The sequence below is a fragment of the Episyrphus balteatus genome, chromosome 3, assembly GCF_945859705.1.
Source record: "Episyrphus balteatus chromosome 3, idEpiBalt1.1, whole genome shotgun sequence".
NCBI lineage: Eukaryota > Metazoa > Arthropoda > Insecta > Diptera > Syrphidae > Episyrphus > Episyrphus balteatus.
The window spans coordinates 17,318,786-17,336,758 of record NC_079136.1 but is presented as its reverse complement, the minus strand read 5'-3'; the positions used below and the strand labels follow the sequence as shown (position 1 = coordinate 17,336,758).

Genomic DNA, 17,973 nt, shown 5'->3' with positions numbered 1-17,973 from the left:
GCAACAAAATATAATAAATTTTTCTCTCATAAAAACATTATTTATATGTTTTCATGGATGAAAAACAACAAAAAAATAAAAAATAATAAATTACAAATTAGCCACTTTGACTTGTTTTATATAGACAATGCTTCTTGCAACATTTTTTTTTTTTTTTTTTTACCATTTTTTCATATTCATAAATTTAATTAAAATAAAAAATATATTTATTTATTTTTTTATATTATTTCTTTCTTTTTTTCTATAGTACGATGATGGCCTGCATGGCTATATGGATTCTGGCGCAGCAGCAGCAGCTATGTATGATCCACATGTTGGACATCGGCCGCCTGGATTACAAGGCCTACCACCGCATCATTCACCACACATGAGTCATGCTGCAGCTGCGGCCACAGTTGGTATGCATGGCTATCACACAGGAGCTGGGGGACACGGTACACCTAGTCATGTATCACCGGTTGCTAATCATTTAATGGGTGCAATACCCGAAGTACATAAACGTGATAAGGATGCTATTTATGAGTATGTATTCTTTTTATAGGTTTTTATTTTTCATCTTCATCTTTTTTTTTTTAACTTATTTTTATTTGATTTTGTAAAATCTTTGTATTTCTTGATTAGATTGAGTGCATCCAATTTATTAAAATTTGTCTGTATTCACAATCGATTTTTTATTATTTTTGTTGTTGTTGTAATTACTGTGAATGATGATGTTTTTCTATATACATCGTCACTGTTAAGAATAAAGTAAGTAAGAAAAGTTTCATTGTGATCTTATATAAGTAAGCTGAGTGTCTTTGCTGCACACCAAGCCTTGACCTGTTTGTATGATTATTGTGAACTGCAAGAAAAATTATTATCGTCGTCACACGTTGTTGTTTTCTTTGTATAGAATCTACAATAAGACTTATACAAAAAAGTTGATTTTACCATTTTTGGGTGCACCAAAGTGTCATTTGTTTATTTTATAAAAGCTACTGTTCTACTACTTTGAGCTGACTTCATCGTTTGTGAAAAAAAACTTGTGTCATTTGACAAAAATTTGCATATCTATCTACTGCTTTTAAGATGAAAAAATAAAAAATCTATAAAATCAGACGACAATGATGAAGGTTTTTCTACGTGAAAATTTCGCACACAATAAGTTGTTTAAAAAAATTAAACGTGGTAATGATGAATATATATATATTTTTTTTTCTTAGAAGAACATGCCCCTAAATATTTTAACATTCTCTTGATGTTAATAAGACTTACCTCTATAGGGTGTGTTTTCATTTGTTTGTTTGTGACAAAGATTTTTCTCGTACTGATTGAGATATATAAAATCACATCAACATTGAACTTTCAGCTTCTGATTAAAATAACTTCAATAGCAATTATGAGATTTTATCATGCTATTTCCGGCATTTATTATTTTATTGGTACTTTGTGTACTATTGTGAATCATCCCAATGTGCTGTTTACACTTTTTTATTTGAACTAAAAATGCTATACTCTTTTTTCATAGTTATGAGAAATTTCATATTAAAACATAAACAAATGTAAATGTGAAGCTATTGTGAATTACTTTATTGAATGAGTGAAACCATTCACAGTAGGCTTGACATTTATTTATAAAAATGTTTGTATTAAAACTGATGATTATACAATATTCAATAACATAAAATAATTTTTTTTTTTGAGGAATATAATTTTAAGTTACTACACTGGATCAATTCACAATAGACCTTTTATTTGTTTAAAATGTACTAATGAAAATAATCCAGATGTTTTGTATGCAATTGATGAGGGTTACTTAATTTAGTTTGAAACAAACTGAAAAATATCAACACTTTTGTCGTTGTGAAATTTGTTCAATGAAACTATTCACAGTAGACCTCAAGTTTTATTAAAAATCCGCCTTTATCAATTAAGTGTGTGTTGATAAAAATACTATAAAATGTTCAAAAGTTTTGTTGACAAAAATAAAAATCAGTTTTTGACATCGGTAACACCAAGTTTTTGACCTTAAATTTCACTGCTCAGTTGAAATTTTTTGTGAATTACAATTTATGTACATAATTTTAATAATTATTTTCTACTAATAAAGTACCGTGATGATAATTTGACAATGTTTCAGGCTTTTTGACAAGCATCAACTATTGTTAACTAACGGCTTTTTCATATATTAATAAAATTAACTCAATTTTAAAAGTTCAAATGAACCAATAGGTTCTCAAAGAACTTAAAGCCTTTACACTAAAAACTATAATCAATTCACAATAGTAAATTCAATAAAAACGTATGAACTGTAATTATTGTGTCCACCTTCCAGTTTCTGGTTATAAGTTATTAAAATAACGTTTATATTTGCTGCCACATTTTTTTTAATGAAGCAAATTAAACTCCTTATTAACAAAACTAACTTCTAATTAGAAAAAATCGTTCCCTAAATTTTCTATTCCATCAATGCATGGTCAGTTGATTCATTAAATTATATATTTTTTTTTTAAAGAAATTTAATCGAAATAAATTACTTAATTAAGACTGGAAGTACCACATTAACCTGACAAATTTATTTTAATTAAAATTGAAATATTCTCTGTGGAAGGTTACAGTTATTAATCTTTTCTTCTAACTCCATTACCAATAAAACGGATATAAACACAGACACACCTAAATTTTTAACAAGGTCCTAGTTTTCAATTACTTTTATACGAAATACGAATAAAAAGTGAAATAAAAAAAAATAAAAGGACTTCAATTTGTATCACCTTAAGAATATACCCATAAGTAGATGTTAAGTAGGGATAAACGGAAATACTCTCTACTCTAGGGTACGACTTAAAAAAAGGGTGTTCTTTAACTGTATTTAAAGCTATCCTATCGTTATAGTCGTCTCTTCTGTTGGTCGTCGTCAATGCACGTTTAATCTATAGAAGTGTCCTTTTATAGATATTGTTATAGGGATAAAAAGAAATAACATACAAATGCAACCAAATGGAAACATCTGCGCGCTATAATTCCATGATAGATATAAACGAATCAACAAAAATTTGTATCCTTAGAACTAAGAAATTGTACGAGTATAAATTTTTATTTCTACTTTTTTGTTTGTTTGTGTGTTAAATCCTTATGTCCTTTTTTTGAAAAATTTTCTGTTTGGTTTTATTTTTTTTGCAGCTTTTTGTTGTGTGTATATCAGGGATTAGAAAACGTAGTGGTGGTCACTTTACAAATTGCACCTGAAAGAGAACACAAGTCCTAAATTTGTGGGGCAGGACAAAAAACAAACACCCTATCCTTCAAATTATATGTTTGGTTGGTCCTAATTTTGTGTTGTCATTTCATTTTTTCAATTAGAATTTCAAATAAATGTATGAAACGAAAAACCTACCAAACCGTATCCTTTTTTTCTAAAGTGCCAGGATACTCCCCTAAAGTTCATCATCAGGATCCTTCTTCTTCCTACTCGATTATTTGCCATCATCAAATTAATTCTCACATTTTGTGTTCATCATTGACTTTGATGGAAAAGTGATAAAATTGAATAAAAAAAAAAACTTGTGTTGATGATGGACATAGGAATATAAAATGATAATGATCCTGACAACTATGAAGAGAGGGCGAAAAAGAACCTTTTTAATATCTACTTATAGAACCCTCCTGTGGCAGGTTGATATTTTCCTGATGATGTTTTATTACTATTCTCTAGGAGGGTTTTCTATGGCAAAAGAAATTAGTGGCGCATGTCTTTAATTCTTATTCCTTACGATCCTTTTTACTCGAAGACACCCGCTGCTGTCATAAAAAAATAACTAAACGAACAAAAATGATTAACTGCGCGCGCAGTTTTATTACTCTTTCTATAAAGTTATACCACCTTTTTTTTGTAGTGTTGCTTGTTTTTATAGTTTTTAGGTAATTCTCATGCCCTTGGTGTTAAATAGGGATACTGTTTTTGGCTTTCTACAAAAAAAAACCCAAGGACTAAAATTGGTAGGTGGATATAAAAATGTGTGTGTGTTATTTTTTTTTGAAAAAGAACAAGGTGTTCCCTTGTCCATTATAAAGCAATAAAAATTCTTAAAAGGTGTTAAGTTTTTAATTTAACAAAAACAATCTATAGAAAAAGGAAATAGAAGAAAAAAAAATAATTATAAAGGATTGAAAGGACTAAGTGTTTAAAAGTACTTCAAGTGGAAAAAAAAAACACATAAAATTTGTCCTTAAAAATGTATTTTCTTCAAGAAAAAAAAAAAAAAAAAAAAAAAATAATAATAAAAAAAAATCGAAAAAAAAATATATGATTTTCTCTCAATTTAGCATTTTTTTTTATATTTAAATAAAAGATCTATATCCTTTGACCTTTTTTTCTTCATTTGATTGTGAAATATTCGAGGAAAATTTATGAAGGATAATGGCTGTCTATATTGCTGCGACATGATTTTATCTGCCATCTTCCTCGCCTTTTTGGTCATTAAAATACATATTTTTTTTTTCTTTCAATTTTTTCTTCTGACTTTCCCTTCGCAGAGCATTATGGAAACAAAATATCTATCTAAAACCTCTCTACAAGTCAAGATTTCTCCCCTCGGTTTTTTTTTTTTTCTTGTTAAAATCTAGAACATGTATTTTTGTATTTATACAGACCAGTCTCGCGAGCTCTAAGAGACTAACTTGTGTATGACCCCCAATGCCCTGGAATGGAATCTTATCACATTTTTTTTCAGCTAATAACGAATCACTTTTCTCCACATTAATTGGAAAATTATTTAAATCACTATCACGTCTTGATGGTTGTTTTTTTTTTTTTTTTTTTTTTTTTTTGACAGAGAAGGCAAAGTGTGTATATTATTCTAATACCTGTTTTGAGTTTTTTAATTTTTTTTTTCGGTGTTGGAATTTAGAGTAAAAAAAAAACATGGATAATTTAGTGAGGGGGAGATCTAGATAAATTTTATAATTTTTTTTGGGGTCTAAAAGTTGGATGTTGGATGAATTTGAATGACTATCGGTTAGGAAAAATAATTTGAATAAAAGGATTGAGGATTTATTTGTTTCAAACTTATCGATAAGTGTATTTCATACACGATTTTGATTTTGTTTTCTATAATTTTTTTCTTAAAGAATTTCAATGATAGAGAAATCAATTCCATGGAAATACAATAAAAAAAAAAAAAATAGTTGTCCGCACTCTATACCCGTAGTAAGACAATTAAGCTGTCAGTGTTAATCATGTCAATTTTGACGAGAGTGGCTGTCAATGCAATGTTCTTATTATCCCATTAAGTGACGATTGAGGTTTTTTTTTTACTTACAATTTTCTATTTATGCTGAAAAAAAAACTGCATCTGCATGTGTCGAGTTTTTTTTTTGCTTCTTTAATTTTTTTTTTTTATAAGAAAATTGTATTTTTTTTTATAAACAAATGATTTGAGAGTATAATTACAAAATGCAAAAATGAAAATTATGAAAATCGTGATTCAATTAAGGAATATCTTTATAAAAGTTGTGTAGTTGTATAGTGTATCTAAATACCAGGTGTTATTGGAATTAACATTTATTTTTTTTTTTCTTAAGATAGAAACATGATGTTCTCTTCACCTGTCTATCAGCGGGAGAATGCAAAAATGTTTGCTATTATGTTTAAATGCGAATAGATTTACAGAAGATAGAAGTCAATTATATTAATGTTCGAAAAATACAACAGCAAGTACTTTGAAATACCTTGAAATGAATCATTGCTTCATTAATATTTTGCATATATACAATCGGAAATGTATCTAAACATGTTGATGTTGATTTTGTCATTGAAAGAACACAAAACAAGATGTTTTTGTTATTTTTGGATATAACAAGAAAGAAGTTTTATGTTCCGCAACATGTTGCTGTAAAAATATGTTGCTGAAAATTCATTTTATTAACAATTACACATCTTTAATCTCAGTTCAAATTTGGTTTTATGAGTAGCAACATTCTTCTATTTTCAGCAACATTTTCCAACATTTGCTGATTGTTGCCAATGTAGCTATTAGGAATTAGTTAGAATAATGTTACTCGATATGGTTCATAAATATGTTGATTCAAAGCATTTTGTTTTATTTTCGGTAATGTTGATAGCTAAATTTGCGGTACAAAGTTGAAAAATAGCAACTTTTCTTACACTTCCAAAGTCATGCTAAATAAAACTCATCTGCAACATGTTAGGCAACATTTAAAAATATTTTTTGAAATGTTGATAACAATTTACGTTTAACAAACAGCAACAACTTTTAGAATAGTAATATCCAAGTATAACCATCCAACTTCTCATTTGCAAAATGTTTCGCAACATTCTTTACATTTTGGAAATGTTGACAGCTGGTTTTTGGTAAAACAAAGCAAGATTTGACTATATCTAAAAATAAATTCATAACACCTAGTAGCACCTCAAAATCTAATGTATCTAAACAATGTTTATATACAATTAACGTTTTCAAATGAAATTTCATAAGATTTTATTGCTTCATAATATTTTACCTCCCAGTTGCGCTCAAAGTGGAATGTATTTTTGAGAATGTCATTCATTTATCTTTAAAACTTGAATGCTTAATCTCTCTAATCCATCTCCAATTATAAACAATTACCAGTAGATTAATGTTTGTTTTAGAGTCTTAATACTCAATTTGGAATTGCATTCGATTTGAAGGAATTCACATCATGCGGTGAAAGTTGCTCATTTTTTGCTTTTTCTTGAGGTTATGTGAATCGTTTTTTGTCATAAAACAAAACAAAATAATAAAAAATAAAAACCACAAAGTAAAGTGTGTATCCAAGTGTGTGTGTGTGTGTGTGTGTGTGGTGTGTATAAACAATAAAAAAATCTAAAAGAAATCCTTTCTCGTGCATCGCCCAGTGACGAAAAATGTTGTAAAATAAAACCAAAATAAGCCTCAAGTTGGCCACTATTCAAATATTTTGAGAATCAAAAAAAAAAAAAACCAACAACAAAAGTGTAACTACAAAAAAACAAAAAAAAAAAAAAATCAAAAATCATCCTAAATGCCATGCACTCTATGTGCACTACCAACTACTGAATGTTGTGTGTTGCTGATGTTCATGATGATGATGATGCGGCTGCCGATGTTGATGATGTTCTTTCTAAATACGGATGCGCTCTAATTAAAGTTTGAAAGAGTATACGCACGCTACCGCGTTAAATAATATAAAAACAAAAAAATCACTAAGGAATACAAAAATTTAAAAAAAAAAAAAAAAACTAAAAATTCGTCTGAACAAATTCCACACCTATGCGCCAACCTCGCGCCCTCCTTGTTATAATATGTACCATCTCTCGAAGAGCATATTTTTCTCTTGCTTTGCTTTTTTAAATTTCAAAATTTCCATTCAACATTTTTGTTTATACACATTTTATAACCTCATAGCATATTTTTTTTTTTTTGTGGGGGTATAATGGGGTAAAGAGGGGGGCAATTTGATAAGTCTTGTCGCCACTGTATAAACACTGCAACCGCGAAGCCAGTCAAACAGAGTACGCAAGTAGGTATAGGAATCAGAAGTCAGTTTTCTCGAATGAATGTGTATACATCGTCGTCGGAGTCGAAGTCGTCGTCATCGTCAATATCATGGTGCATGCTTTTGATGCAACAGCGGAGGCATATATCCAGCGAAACATCATGCTCATCGCCAACAACATTCATTTAAAAAACCCCCCCCCCTTTCAACTTCTGTAGCCCGTTTCCATCCCGCCATCATTATCAACCGTGAAACCCAAAGAGAGATGGTGTTGATGATGATGATGATGCTCCATATCACAAAATCATTCTCTACTCCGGGTTGTTGAGATTCCACACACCCGAATGTGTTGCGTACTCATTACGGATTTTATGTGCGTATCTTTTTTTTTTTTGTTTTTTTTTTTTTTTATTTGGCTAAGATTTGCTTTTGCCTTTGGTCGGTTTAGTACCCCGTAACACCGACTCCGACACTAGCACCACCACTATCTCTGTTCTATAAACGAAACAGAGAAGAGAATTTTTCAGTGTGTTGTTTTGAAAAAAAAAAAAAATGTTTACTTTTTGGTAAAAGTTTGTTTTTCTTGTGGTTCTTTTATTAGTTCTATACAATGCCCCCATAAAAAAGGGAATAGTTTATACAAAAACCAAAACATCGAGTGATGGTGAACCACACACATGAAGAGGGTGCACTTTATCTATTTGAAAACAAGATTTAATAATTTTTGTTTTTTATTTTCGTTTGAAAATTTTTGTTTAGATAAGTTTTGTGTTTTTTTTTTTTCACTTTTATTAATAACAAATTTTTTCTAAATTTTTTTTTTTTTTTACAGACATCCACTCTTTCCACTTTTGGCGCTTATATTTGAAAAATGTGAATTGGCCACATGTACGCCTAGGGAACCTGGTGTACAAGGTGGTGATGTATGTTCGTCAGAATCGTTTAATGAGGATATAGCAATGTTCAGTAAACAGGTATGTAAAAAGAAAAATCTTATATTTATTTTTAAGAGTACCATAAGGTTCCATCATTAGGCCAGTATTATTTAGTTATTTTTTGAAAATTCTTTCCCAAGGGTTTTATTGATGAAAAATTCATGTTAAATGTTTTTAATATACATTCCAGATGTGTCAAATATGTTATTTTTATTATTATCTTGTCACATTCCTATAAAAACAATGACAGCTGACAGTGTCAAATTGACAAATCAAACTCCAGAAAAAAAAAATCTAAAATAACCACACATTAAATGAGATATACAACACATTCCTCTACTCCAGATCTCTTTTTCTCGCTCTCTATAAAACTGTTTAACTGACTAATAAAGTTTATGCCACTGACATTTAGATAATTTATGATCCCTTAACATCAAAATTATATGTTACGTACACCCTCTAACACACATATTTATGGTGAGAGGGAGTACGTTGGATGGTTTGTGGAATAATTTTGTGTGTGGTTTTGTGATTCTTTTTTTTTTATTTTATGACCATGAATTTTGCCAAAGCGTGTGCGCTTAAAAATCACCATATTCTCTCTCAGCACTATATTTGAATCCAGCATGCAATGTGGATGATGATGACGATGAGAGGGAGTTGTGTCGTGTTGCTTTTTAAACCAGACACAATAATAATAATAATTGCTAGTGAATTTTGTTGATTGTAAAACGCGGGCGAAGAGATACATATATAAAAATGCAATGTGTAGAAGCTTCAACTTGGTCCAATAATATGATGATTGGAGTTGGTTTTAATCACGTTATGAATCTGAATATGCACAAGCAAAAACATTATGAGGGAGCAGCAAAACATAACTTTCTGATAGGTAGTTTAGTAATGCTGTTATGTCAGGAATGATGTTGGGTATGAAAATTAACATTTTTCAAAAGGAAAATGATAAATCGTGAATATGCATTCGATTATATGTATTTTAGACATGCAACATGAGTCTTCAACATATTTAACATGCTTGTTTGTACTCTTAGTTTTGGATAGTGAAAAGAAAACTCGTTTAAAATTATCATAATTAACTTCAATTGCTTCAAAAATACAATAAAGTTTCCTTGCAACATTGTTTATATACAAAGTTGTAAGGCAACATGCAAATAATTTACTGGATTTTAAAGAACATACCTAAAAAAAAAGAAATTTTTTAAAATAAATTAGCAAATCCAACTTTTAATGTGTCAGCAACATATTTCATGCAACATGTATAGCAACATACAATTAATGAAATCTGATTGTTTTGTTTTTAAGGCAATTCTTCAAAGAAATGCTCAAAATCTTTTCAATTACAAGAATTTTCTATGTTGCAGCAACAAATTTCATGTATGTTGGAATGCAATATGCAACAAGCAACATTTAATATCCCCTCAAATGTGTTTATTTGATTTTTTTATCAAAAACTTTTCTTAATCAACAAACATGCTTTGGAAAATTTATCTTGATCTTCAAAATTCGCTTGGAAGAAAAAAATTCAATCCTTTTCCTTGCAGACATTCTGGTGTTGCAAATATAAATGATGCATAAAAAAATCACTTTATAATTCATATAACATGTGACTCCTTAAGTTAAATATTGTTTCCATCCCACACCAATTCCTTAATACTTTTTTTTTTGTTTGGTTTATTACAATCAGACAAAACACAAAGATGCTCTTTTAAAAAACAATTCCAAGATCACACTCTTGAAAAGTCTTAAATCATTTTTATTTAAAAAAAAGTAAAAAAAAAAAAAAAAAAAAAAACAACTCCCAACACAGCATTGGCTTTTGTCTGATTGCTGTTAAGTGTGAATGTTCTTTTATTTTTTAAGTTAAATAAAAATGAGGGAAAGGAAATACATTAAAGTCTCAATAAGACAGACATTGAAATGATGGACAAAAAAAGAAGGCGAGGGAGGAGGTGGATTGACTGTGTTTGACTGAAAATTGGGTGTTCAAGAATATAACAAAAAAAAAAAAATTAAAAAAACATTTTCTTAAAAGATCGCTCGTGCTCTGGTTAGTCAATAGCATCCAATACAAAACAAAAATATGTATTTTTTCATGATTTTCTTCTTATTTTTTTAAATGATTTTTTTTTATAATTTGTATCTTTTGTCTGTGACCCTCATCAAAACAAGAAAATCAACATCATATGTTTCACACATGATGAGTTTCATCATTTTTTTTTTCTTCTTATGTTTGGTTTTTTTTTTTTTTTTTGGAGGAGAGGCAATGATGATGATGATGTGCATCTTTTGTCAGTGACATCAACATACCGCTTTCTGTATATAGTTTCTATTAATTCAATTCTATCATTTAGGAGATATACAGTAGCGAGCAAAAAAAATGCAAACGAAAAAAGTTTAAAGAGTTTGGAACAAGAACTAAGTTACCAAATTTGGCATATTGAAACTGTTTTATTTTCATTAAACAGATTCAATTTGTGTAATATTTTACTCCAAAGCCATTATTTTGTCAAAAGTCTACCTAAATATGCGTTTTTGGGCGAGCAAAAAAATGCAAATGTTTTTATTGTTTGCATTTTTTTTGCTCGCTACTGTATATTCAAATTATATATATTTTTTTTTTTAATTCCAAAATTCAAACTGAAATACGATATTAAAAAAAAAAAAAAAAACAAAAAAAAAATGTTGCACAGCTGCGAAAATGCTTAATTTCCTTTGCCAGCTCTCCAGCTTCTTTATAACAATCTCGTTTTCATATACTCATTCCAATATAGTTGATTGCATATTCATGCTGACTTTGCTTGGTGTCACAATGATTAATGAATCTCTACAGTTTCGAGCATTTTATATGTGTTTTGTTTTGTTTTTTTTTTATTTTTTTTTTTCAATGTTTTTCATTTTATTCACGAATATAACCCAAGCCACATATGTAGATTTAATTGTGATGTTTTTTTTTTGTATTTTATTTTGCACAACATTTCATTCAGAAAGTTCAAGGCAATCACAGAAATGCAATGTGTGTATATTATTTAGAAAAAAATTAAATAAAATAATATATAATTGTTTAGTACTTTGGTAAATAAAATAAAAGTCATTTCATATTTAATTAATTTTAAAGATTCAAATTTCTTTTAGTCATAAAAATGATCTTAAAACCTCTATAACTTCTTGAATAAACTGAATTTGAAAATTTAAGAAATTCGGCTCGAAGGACCAAATTATTGAAAATACTCATTTTGTACAATTTTTAATTTTAAAAACTTAAAAAGCAAAACTTGATACATGTTTCTTGAAAAAAAAGTAAGAAATCCGGCTCGAAGGACCAAAATCGTGAATTTATCAATATATTGATGTAGTTTTCTTTTGAATATTTAGAAAATGACTCAATTATGTCTTAAATACCTATAATCACATAATTAAAATGAGAAATTTCAAACAAATGAAGCTCCTAGGTCAAATAGATCCGGCTTCGAAGGACCATTTTTTTCGTTTTTTTTTTGCTTTTCAGTAGTTTAAATAAAATAAATTAATTTCATTTGTTTTTAAAGTTTACATTCTCATCACAGACAGTCAAAACCCTACCATATTTAAGCCCTAACATTTTCACAAAATTCCCTACCTACCTATCTTAAATGACTGAGCTATCAAAATTTAAGAACCAGAATCCAAAAACCACTATATTCATTTCCCGAAATGTATGCGGTTACTATGGTTACAAAATTTACTGCATAATTTGCATTAACACACACCAATTCTCTTGTCACAAATATATTATATAATTATATTCAACATTATATTTAGATACATAGATACATAATGTATATAGAAGAGCTCAAAACCAAAACATAGATAGAAGTAAAATTATTCGCCAGCAATTACAATTACCGAACTATAATTGCTGTTTTGTGGTATTTTGTGATTGATAATCACAATCACGCGTATTAGATATCCCCCAAAAGCCACCTATAATGTCACATACTATAGTCTCATTGTTATTTATCTATCTATCTATATCTTACCTTCTAATAGGGATCCATCTATTTATATACAAAATCATGTGGTTATAGATTTTTGGGTTACAAAAGGCTATTAAATTAAGCAATTTATCTATAGAGATGTTAGAGAGAGAGAAATAGATATATATCTATCTTTCTTTATATTGTTTTTTTGTATCTTTGAGATATTATATCTATTTTTTGTCATCAAAGCTTATGCAAGTTTATAATAATTAATTGTATCCTTGACACTTTGGTCGTGCCTATTATTATAAATCATTGCACTAAGTGGATACATCCAATTAGTTTTTGCATTAATACATTCCATTTGATACACCCAAATGAGTATTTTTTTTTTTAATTTTGTCAAGCAAGAAAATTAATTGTGAAATAAATTAACCAATGGTCATTTTAAATTGCACTCATCGATTTAATCAATAAATAGATTTTTTATTTTAACTGCAGTTGTACTCTACTGAATTTCAATATGTTTTAATTTTTTTTTTCAAAGTCGTCGTAGGTAACTAGAAGAAGACAAAGTAGAAAAACCTCTACTGCGCATTTGTTTTTATTATATTATTTTTGTTTCTTTGTTTGAAATAAAATGTAATAGAATCCTTGCCAATGCATTGTCCTTGAGAGCAGGTATATTGTCTATTGTTATTATATTTCGAAAAATTGAAAATCTTTTGTATAAAATTTTCTTCTTTGACAAACACACACACATACTTGAACACATATGAATATAAAATCTAAAATAAAAAATTCACGGAAAAGGGTCCTTTAGAAAAAAAAAAAACAATAATACGAAGAAAAAAGGAATGCTCATTTTTGGATGATGCTTGTTTTCAACGGAACCCAAAAATTTTAATCCTTGTATTTTTACTTTGTTCGCATTATAGGAACCTTAACGAAGGTCTTTACCTACCTACCTAGAAGAAGGATTCTTCTCCTTGCAATATGGCCCAAAAATTTTGTTGTGTGTGAATTGAAAGAGAGAGGACCCTATGCGAAGGTTTTAAATTTCCTTTCTTTTTTTCTATTGTCCTCTCTCAATGTCTTTTCTTACAATTTTTTTTTTTTATTTTACTTCTAGCAACATACGTTTAAGGATTTTTTTTATTTTCATTTTTTTTTTGTTTTGATTTTTTGTATGAAAAAGAAAAAAGTGAACATTCATAAAAATTAACCACCACGTGCATTTATGGTATTACTCCGTTGGTACAACAGTACTTTATGCATTCAGGATTATTCTCAGGGGTTGATTGTTGTTGCTAAAAAATATATAAAAAAAAAAAGAATAAATGGATAAAATGAAATTAAATGCTCAACAATGCGCAGCAGGATATTGGTACGCGAGCGTGCGATGCTCTTTTTATTTATTTTTGATCCATGTGGAGTTATAATTTTTTTTTCTGTTTTGTTTTTGAAACCGGATTTTTTCTTAATTTTTAAATATCAGCCATAGTTAAAATATCAAGGATATTTAGCGCCAGAAAACAACAAAACTTCTAAGGACATAACCTTCAATCTTACTCGTCATCCTTTTTTCAAAATCATCATTCATTGAATTTAAAAATAGAAAATTCTTTTCTAATTTTACACAAAAGTATCTCAAAGATACACTCGCTTGAACTCATAACATCCATCAACATCTGCTTTAAAGTTTTCTATGTAATTTTATTACTTCAATGACAGATTGATGTTTTAAATTTTGTAATATACTTGCGCCACAATAAAAATTAACTAATTTTTTTTTTTTACTTTTTGCTTTAAAAACACAAATTTGTGTCCACTCATTTTGACACATTCTATCATTCTCTTGAGGAAATTAAAATTAAAAAAAAATAAAATACCTAACTACAATTTTTCGCCATCAAATCCCCATGTGTATTTGTATCTATGGGGTGCATAGTTTTTTTTTTTTCGTATAATGCAATTTCTAAGATATACACGTCAGTAGTGCAGTTTTCTATAAATAGAAATAAATATTCCATTGGAATTTTTTGAATAGATGTGTGAGCACAATGATGTGTTTGGCTTTGAATACAGATATACACACTATTATTTTGTTTTAGCTAAGTACAGAGGAAAACAAAAAAATGCATAAGAAACATGTGCGATTTTTTTTTTTGACACATGCCATGATAATAACCACGAGAAGTGTGTAGGATGAAACAAAATCTAGTCATGTGTCAAATTGAAATTCGGTATAAAGACTTTTTGTGTGTAACGCATAAACAATCAAAAATTAAATTGATTTGTTGATTTTTAATTGACTTTTTAGTTCAAAAAGTATCTTTGCTGTCGAAAATTCCATATTTTTGTCATATTGGGTACAAAAATTTGTCGAATTGTGTCATTTAATGTGATGTAACGCGTTACTTATGTTTCGAAAATTAATGAATTTGCATTTTTCTGGCAAAAATCATGTTTCAGTTGATTCTGAAACAAAAAAAAGACCTTTAAAACAAGAGATTTGTGTCAATAAATGTGATGTAACGCGTTACTCAAGTTTCCGAAATAAATTTATTCTCAATTCTTGGAAACAATCATGTTTTAGGTATTTCTCATACAAGAAAAGGACATTAAAATCAATAGATTTGTGTTAATAAATATGACGTAACGCGTTACTGATGTTTTCAGAAATAATTTACTCTCATTTCTTGTTAACAATGATGTTGCAGATGATTCTGGTATAAAACGAGGAACTTAAAAACAGTAGATTTGTGATAAAAAATGTGACGTAACGCGTTACTGATGTTTTTAAAATTAATTAATTCACATTCCTTGACTAAAATCATAATTCAGTTGAATTAAACAAAGTGGGTTTGTGTTAATAAATTTGATGTAACGCGTTACTGATTTTTCCAAAATGCTTCAGTTGATTCTGGTATAAAAAAAAAGAAATTATGACATTCGATGTTTCAAGTCACTCTAGATTGTTGATTCATTTTGACATCTCTTCATATCTCATAGAAACCATCTGATTTTAGTTTTACTTTATTTTTTTTTTTTTTTTTCAAAACATATCTTGTGTATCTTTTTGCCTTCAAATTGTATCTTCTATACAATATTCTGTTGCTTACATTCCAAATCAAAAAATTGATATACAAACTAATATTTATATTATAGATCGCAGTTTGTTGTTTTATGCTCTATGATCTGGTGTTTAATTTATAAGATTTGATTTAACACGCAAGAAAAATATATATTCATTCTATGTGTGTGGGCCTCTCCTTAGAAAAAATAGACACACAAAGAACTAACAAAAAAAAAAAAAAAAATTAGAAATATAATAATCAATTTGATTTTTGAGGTCGATTAAGAAATTATTGTTTGTTTATAAATCCACTTGGCGCCTTGTGTATGATTTCGAAGACCCAAACCACATATAGTATGCATGCATTCAAACCACCACAAATGATGGCGGGTGATGTTTTGAGGCAATTTCAAGTCAGACCAAGAAAAAAAAAAGGTCTTTACCAGCTACGGCGCACGCCGCCGGAGACATCTAGACACAAACACACGTCATATTGACGATTATAATATACATTTTTATATTGGGTGTGTTTTTTAAAGAAAAAAAAAAAAACCTAGGCTCTAGTCTGACAAAACTCTGACAAGATGCTTTTTGTATTGTTTAAATTTTTCATTAGCATCTTGTTGCTCATTGTCAGTCAACCTAAACATTTCATTTAACAAAAAAAAAAAAAATTTTTTTTTTCTTAAACACTCTCTTGGTGTATATTGAGCTACTATGTGTGAAATAGGGGATTACTCTGGTTTGTTATAAGTCGACCTTTTAAGATAAACAGATACATCATCGTCATTATAAATAAATGCATGGAAAATAAAAAAAAAAAATTAAGATTGACGTTAATCAAACGTCTGGGGCTTTCTAGAGAGTGTTAAACTATTCTATACTTAATGACTTAGACACGCTACAAATAGATCAACATTTTTTTTTTTTTTTGCTATGCATATTCATAATCTCTGTGATGCGTTTAGAGCTTCTTCCCACTCTGTGGTGTTTATTATTGTGTTGGGAATAATTTTTTCAAGATTTTCCCTTGAGATATATAAAAAAAATTTTTTTTTCAAAAAAAAAAAAAAAAAATATTTAAAGAGAGAAAGCTCAAGAAAAACATACGTTTATTCAACTTTTTTTTATGATTCAAGTTTATAAACATTTTCACTACAAAAATTATAATTTTTTTTTGAATATTTCTTTGTTATCATTTCATCGAATGAATTGCTTAAAACGATCATAGATTCGATGATAGATATGATGTTTTGTTTGATTTACTAAGAACCCCCTAGTGTGTGATGTTGGAATGATGTATCTACGATTAGAAGGTGTGTGTATCTATAAAATGAATCTATACAAAAAATTTCGTTCTTTCAAAATAAACAAATTTATTTTTTTTTTCTTTGAAGAAAACCACATAAACCACAAAAAAAAAAAAAAACAAATTACTTAAAACCATGAATCAAAAAAAAAAAAAAAAATTAAGATAAGCCCTGACCTTACCCAAAACCTATCTGTCTTCACTCGCTTCGCAAAATGACCCATAATTTACACGAAAACACAAAAATTTGTTCGCAGATATAAAAACTGCTAAATAGATAGATCCCCGCCCCGATTTTTCAAATGAATTAAAGTCATATACATAATATATGGCGGGGTCGGTTGCTTAACTAGAATAACCATAATTTACTTTTTTGTGTTGTGTTATATATGTGTTGCTTTAACACATTTATTTTATTGTTGTTGTTTCTTATCCCCCCGCATCATCTTCATCTATTAGGCCTCTATCTCTTTATATGATGTTGTCTCTGTCTTTGATTTTTTGTATATTTATGACCATTAGAGACTCAAGAGTCAACAGTCATGATAATAAACATTATTCAATCTTATTCACGGTTTCGTTTTTTATTATATCGATGGTTTTGTGATTATTATTATTGTTTTTTTTTTTTTTTTTGATTTTTATTAAAACCATTAGCAATGATGTTTAATTTTTTTTTTTTTTTGAAATACTAATTCATGGGTAACACTTAGAGACATAAATATTATGTTGATATACTTTATTGAAGAACCATCATTATTTTTATTTTTTACTTGTTACTTTTTGATTTGTATGTTTTGATGTTTATGTTTTGTTGATGATGGTTGTGGCATTGTATAAAGCTTGGTACGTGTCGCTTCAACATGTTTAGAAAGATGATCGATTTTTTTTTTTTTTTTTTTTTTTTTTGATTTTTTGATAAATTAATATAGGACAGGTGGGAGAGTTTGATGATGGAGCTATTGTTATTTTTCTGACATCTTAATTGGGACCTTGTGATGTTTCTGAAATATTTTTATTTTTTTGAATGAAAATTTAATGTAATTAATAAATTTTATCCTTCAATTATTTTGGATTTTATGATCGATGCTCATTTAGTATTTCTAGGTCAAAATCAATTGAAATTGTGAATGAATCATAGTTTTTTTTTTTTGTATTAATGGCTTTGTGAATGAAATA

General features: G+C 28.4%; 1 protein-coding gene across 2 annotated transcripts in view; it reads left to right on the top strand.

The window, feature by feature from the left end:
* The window catches only part of LOC129914147 (homeobox protein homothorax), a 377,750-nt gene that overhangs the window by 99,737 nt on the left and 260,040 nt on the right, over window positions 1-17,973 (top strand). For both annotated transcript variants that reach the window (XM_055993231.1, XM_055993232.1), the window contains 2 exons: window positions 248-522; window positions 8,330-8,471. In XM_055993231.1, the coding sequence (XP_055849206.1) occupies window positions 248-522; window positions 8,330-8,471 (417 nt within the window). The remainder of the gene's footprint in view (window positions 1-247; window positions 523-8,329; window positions 8,472-17,973) is intronic.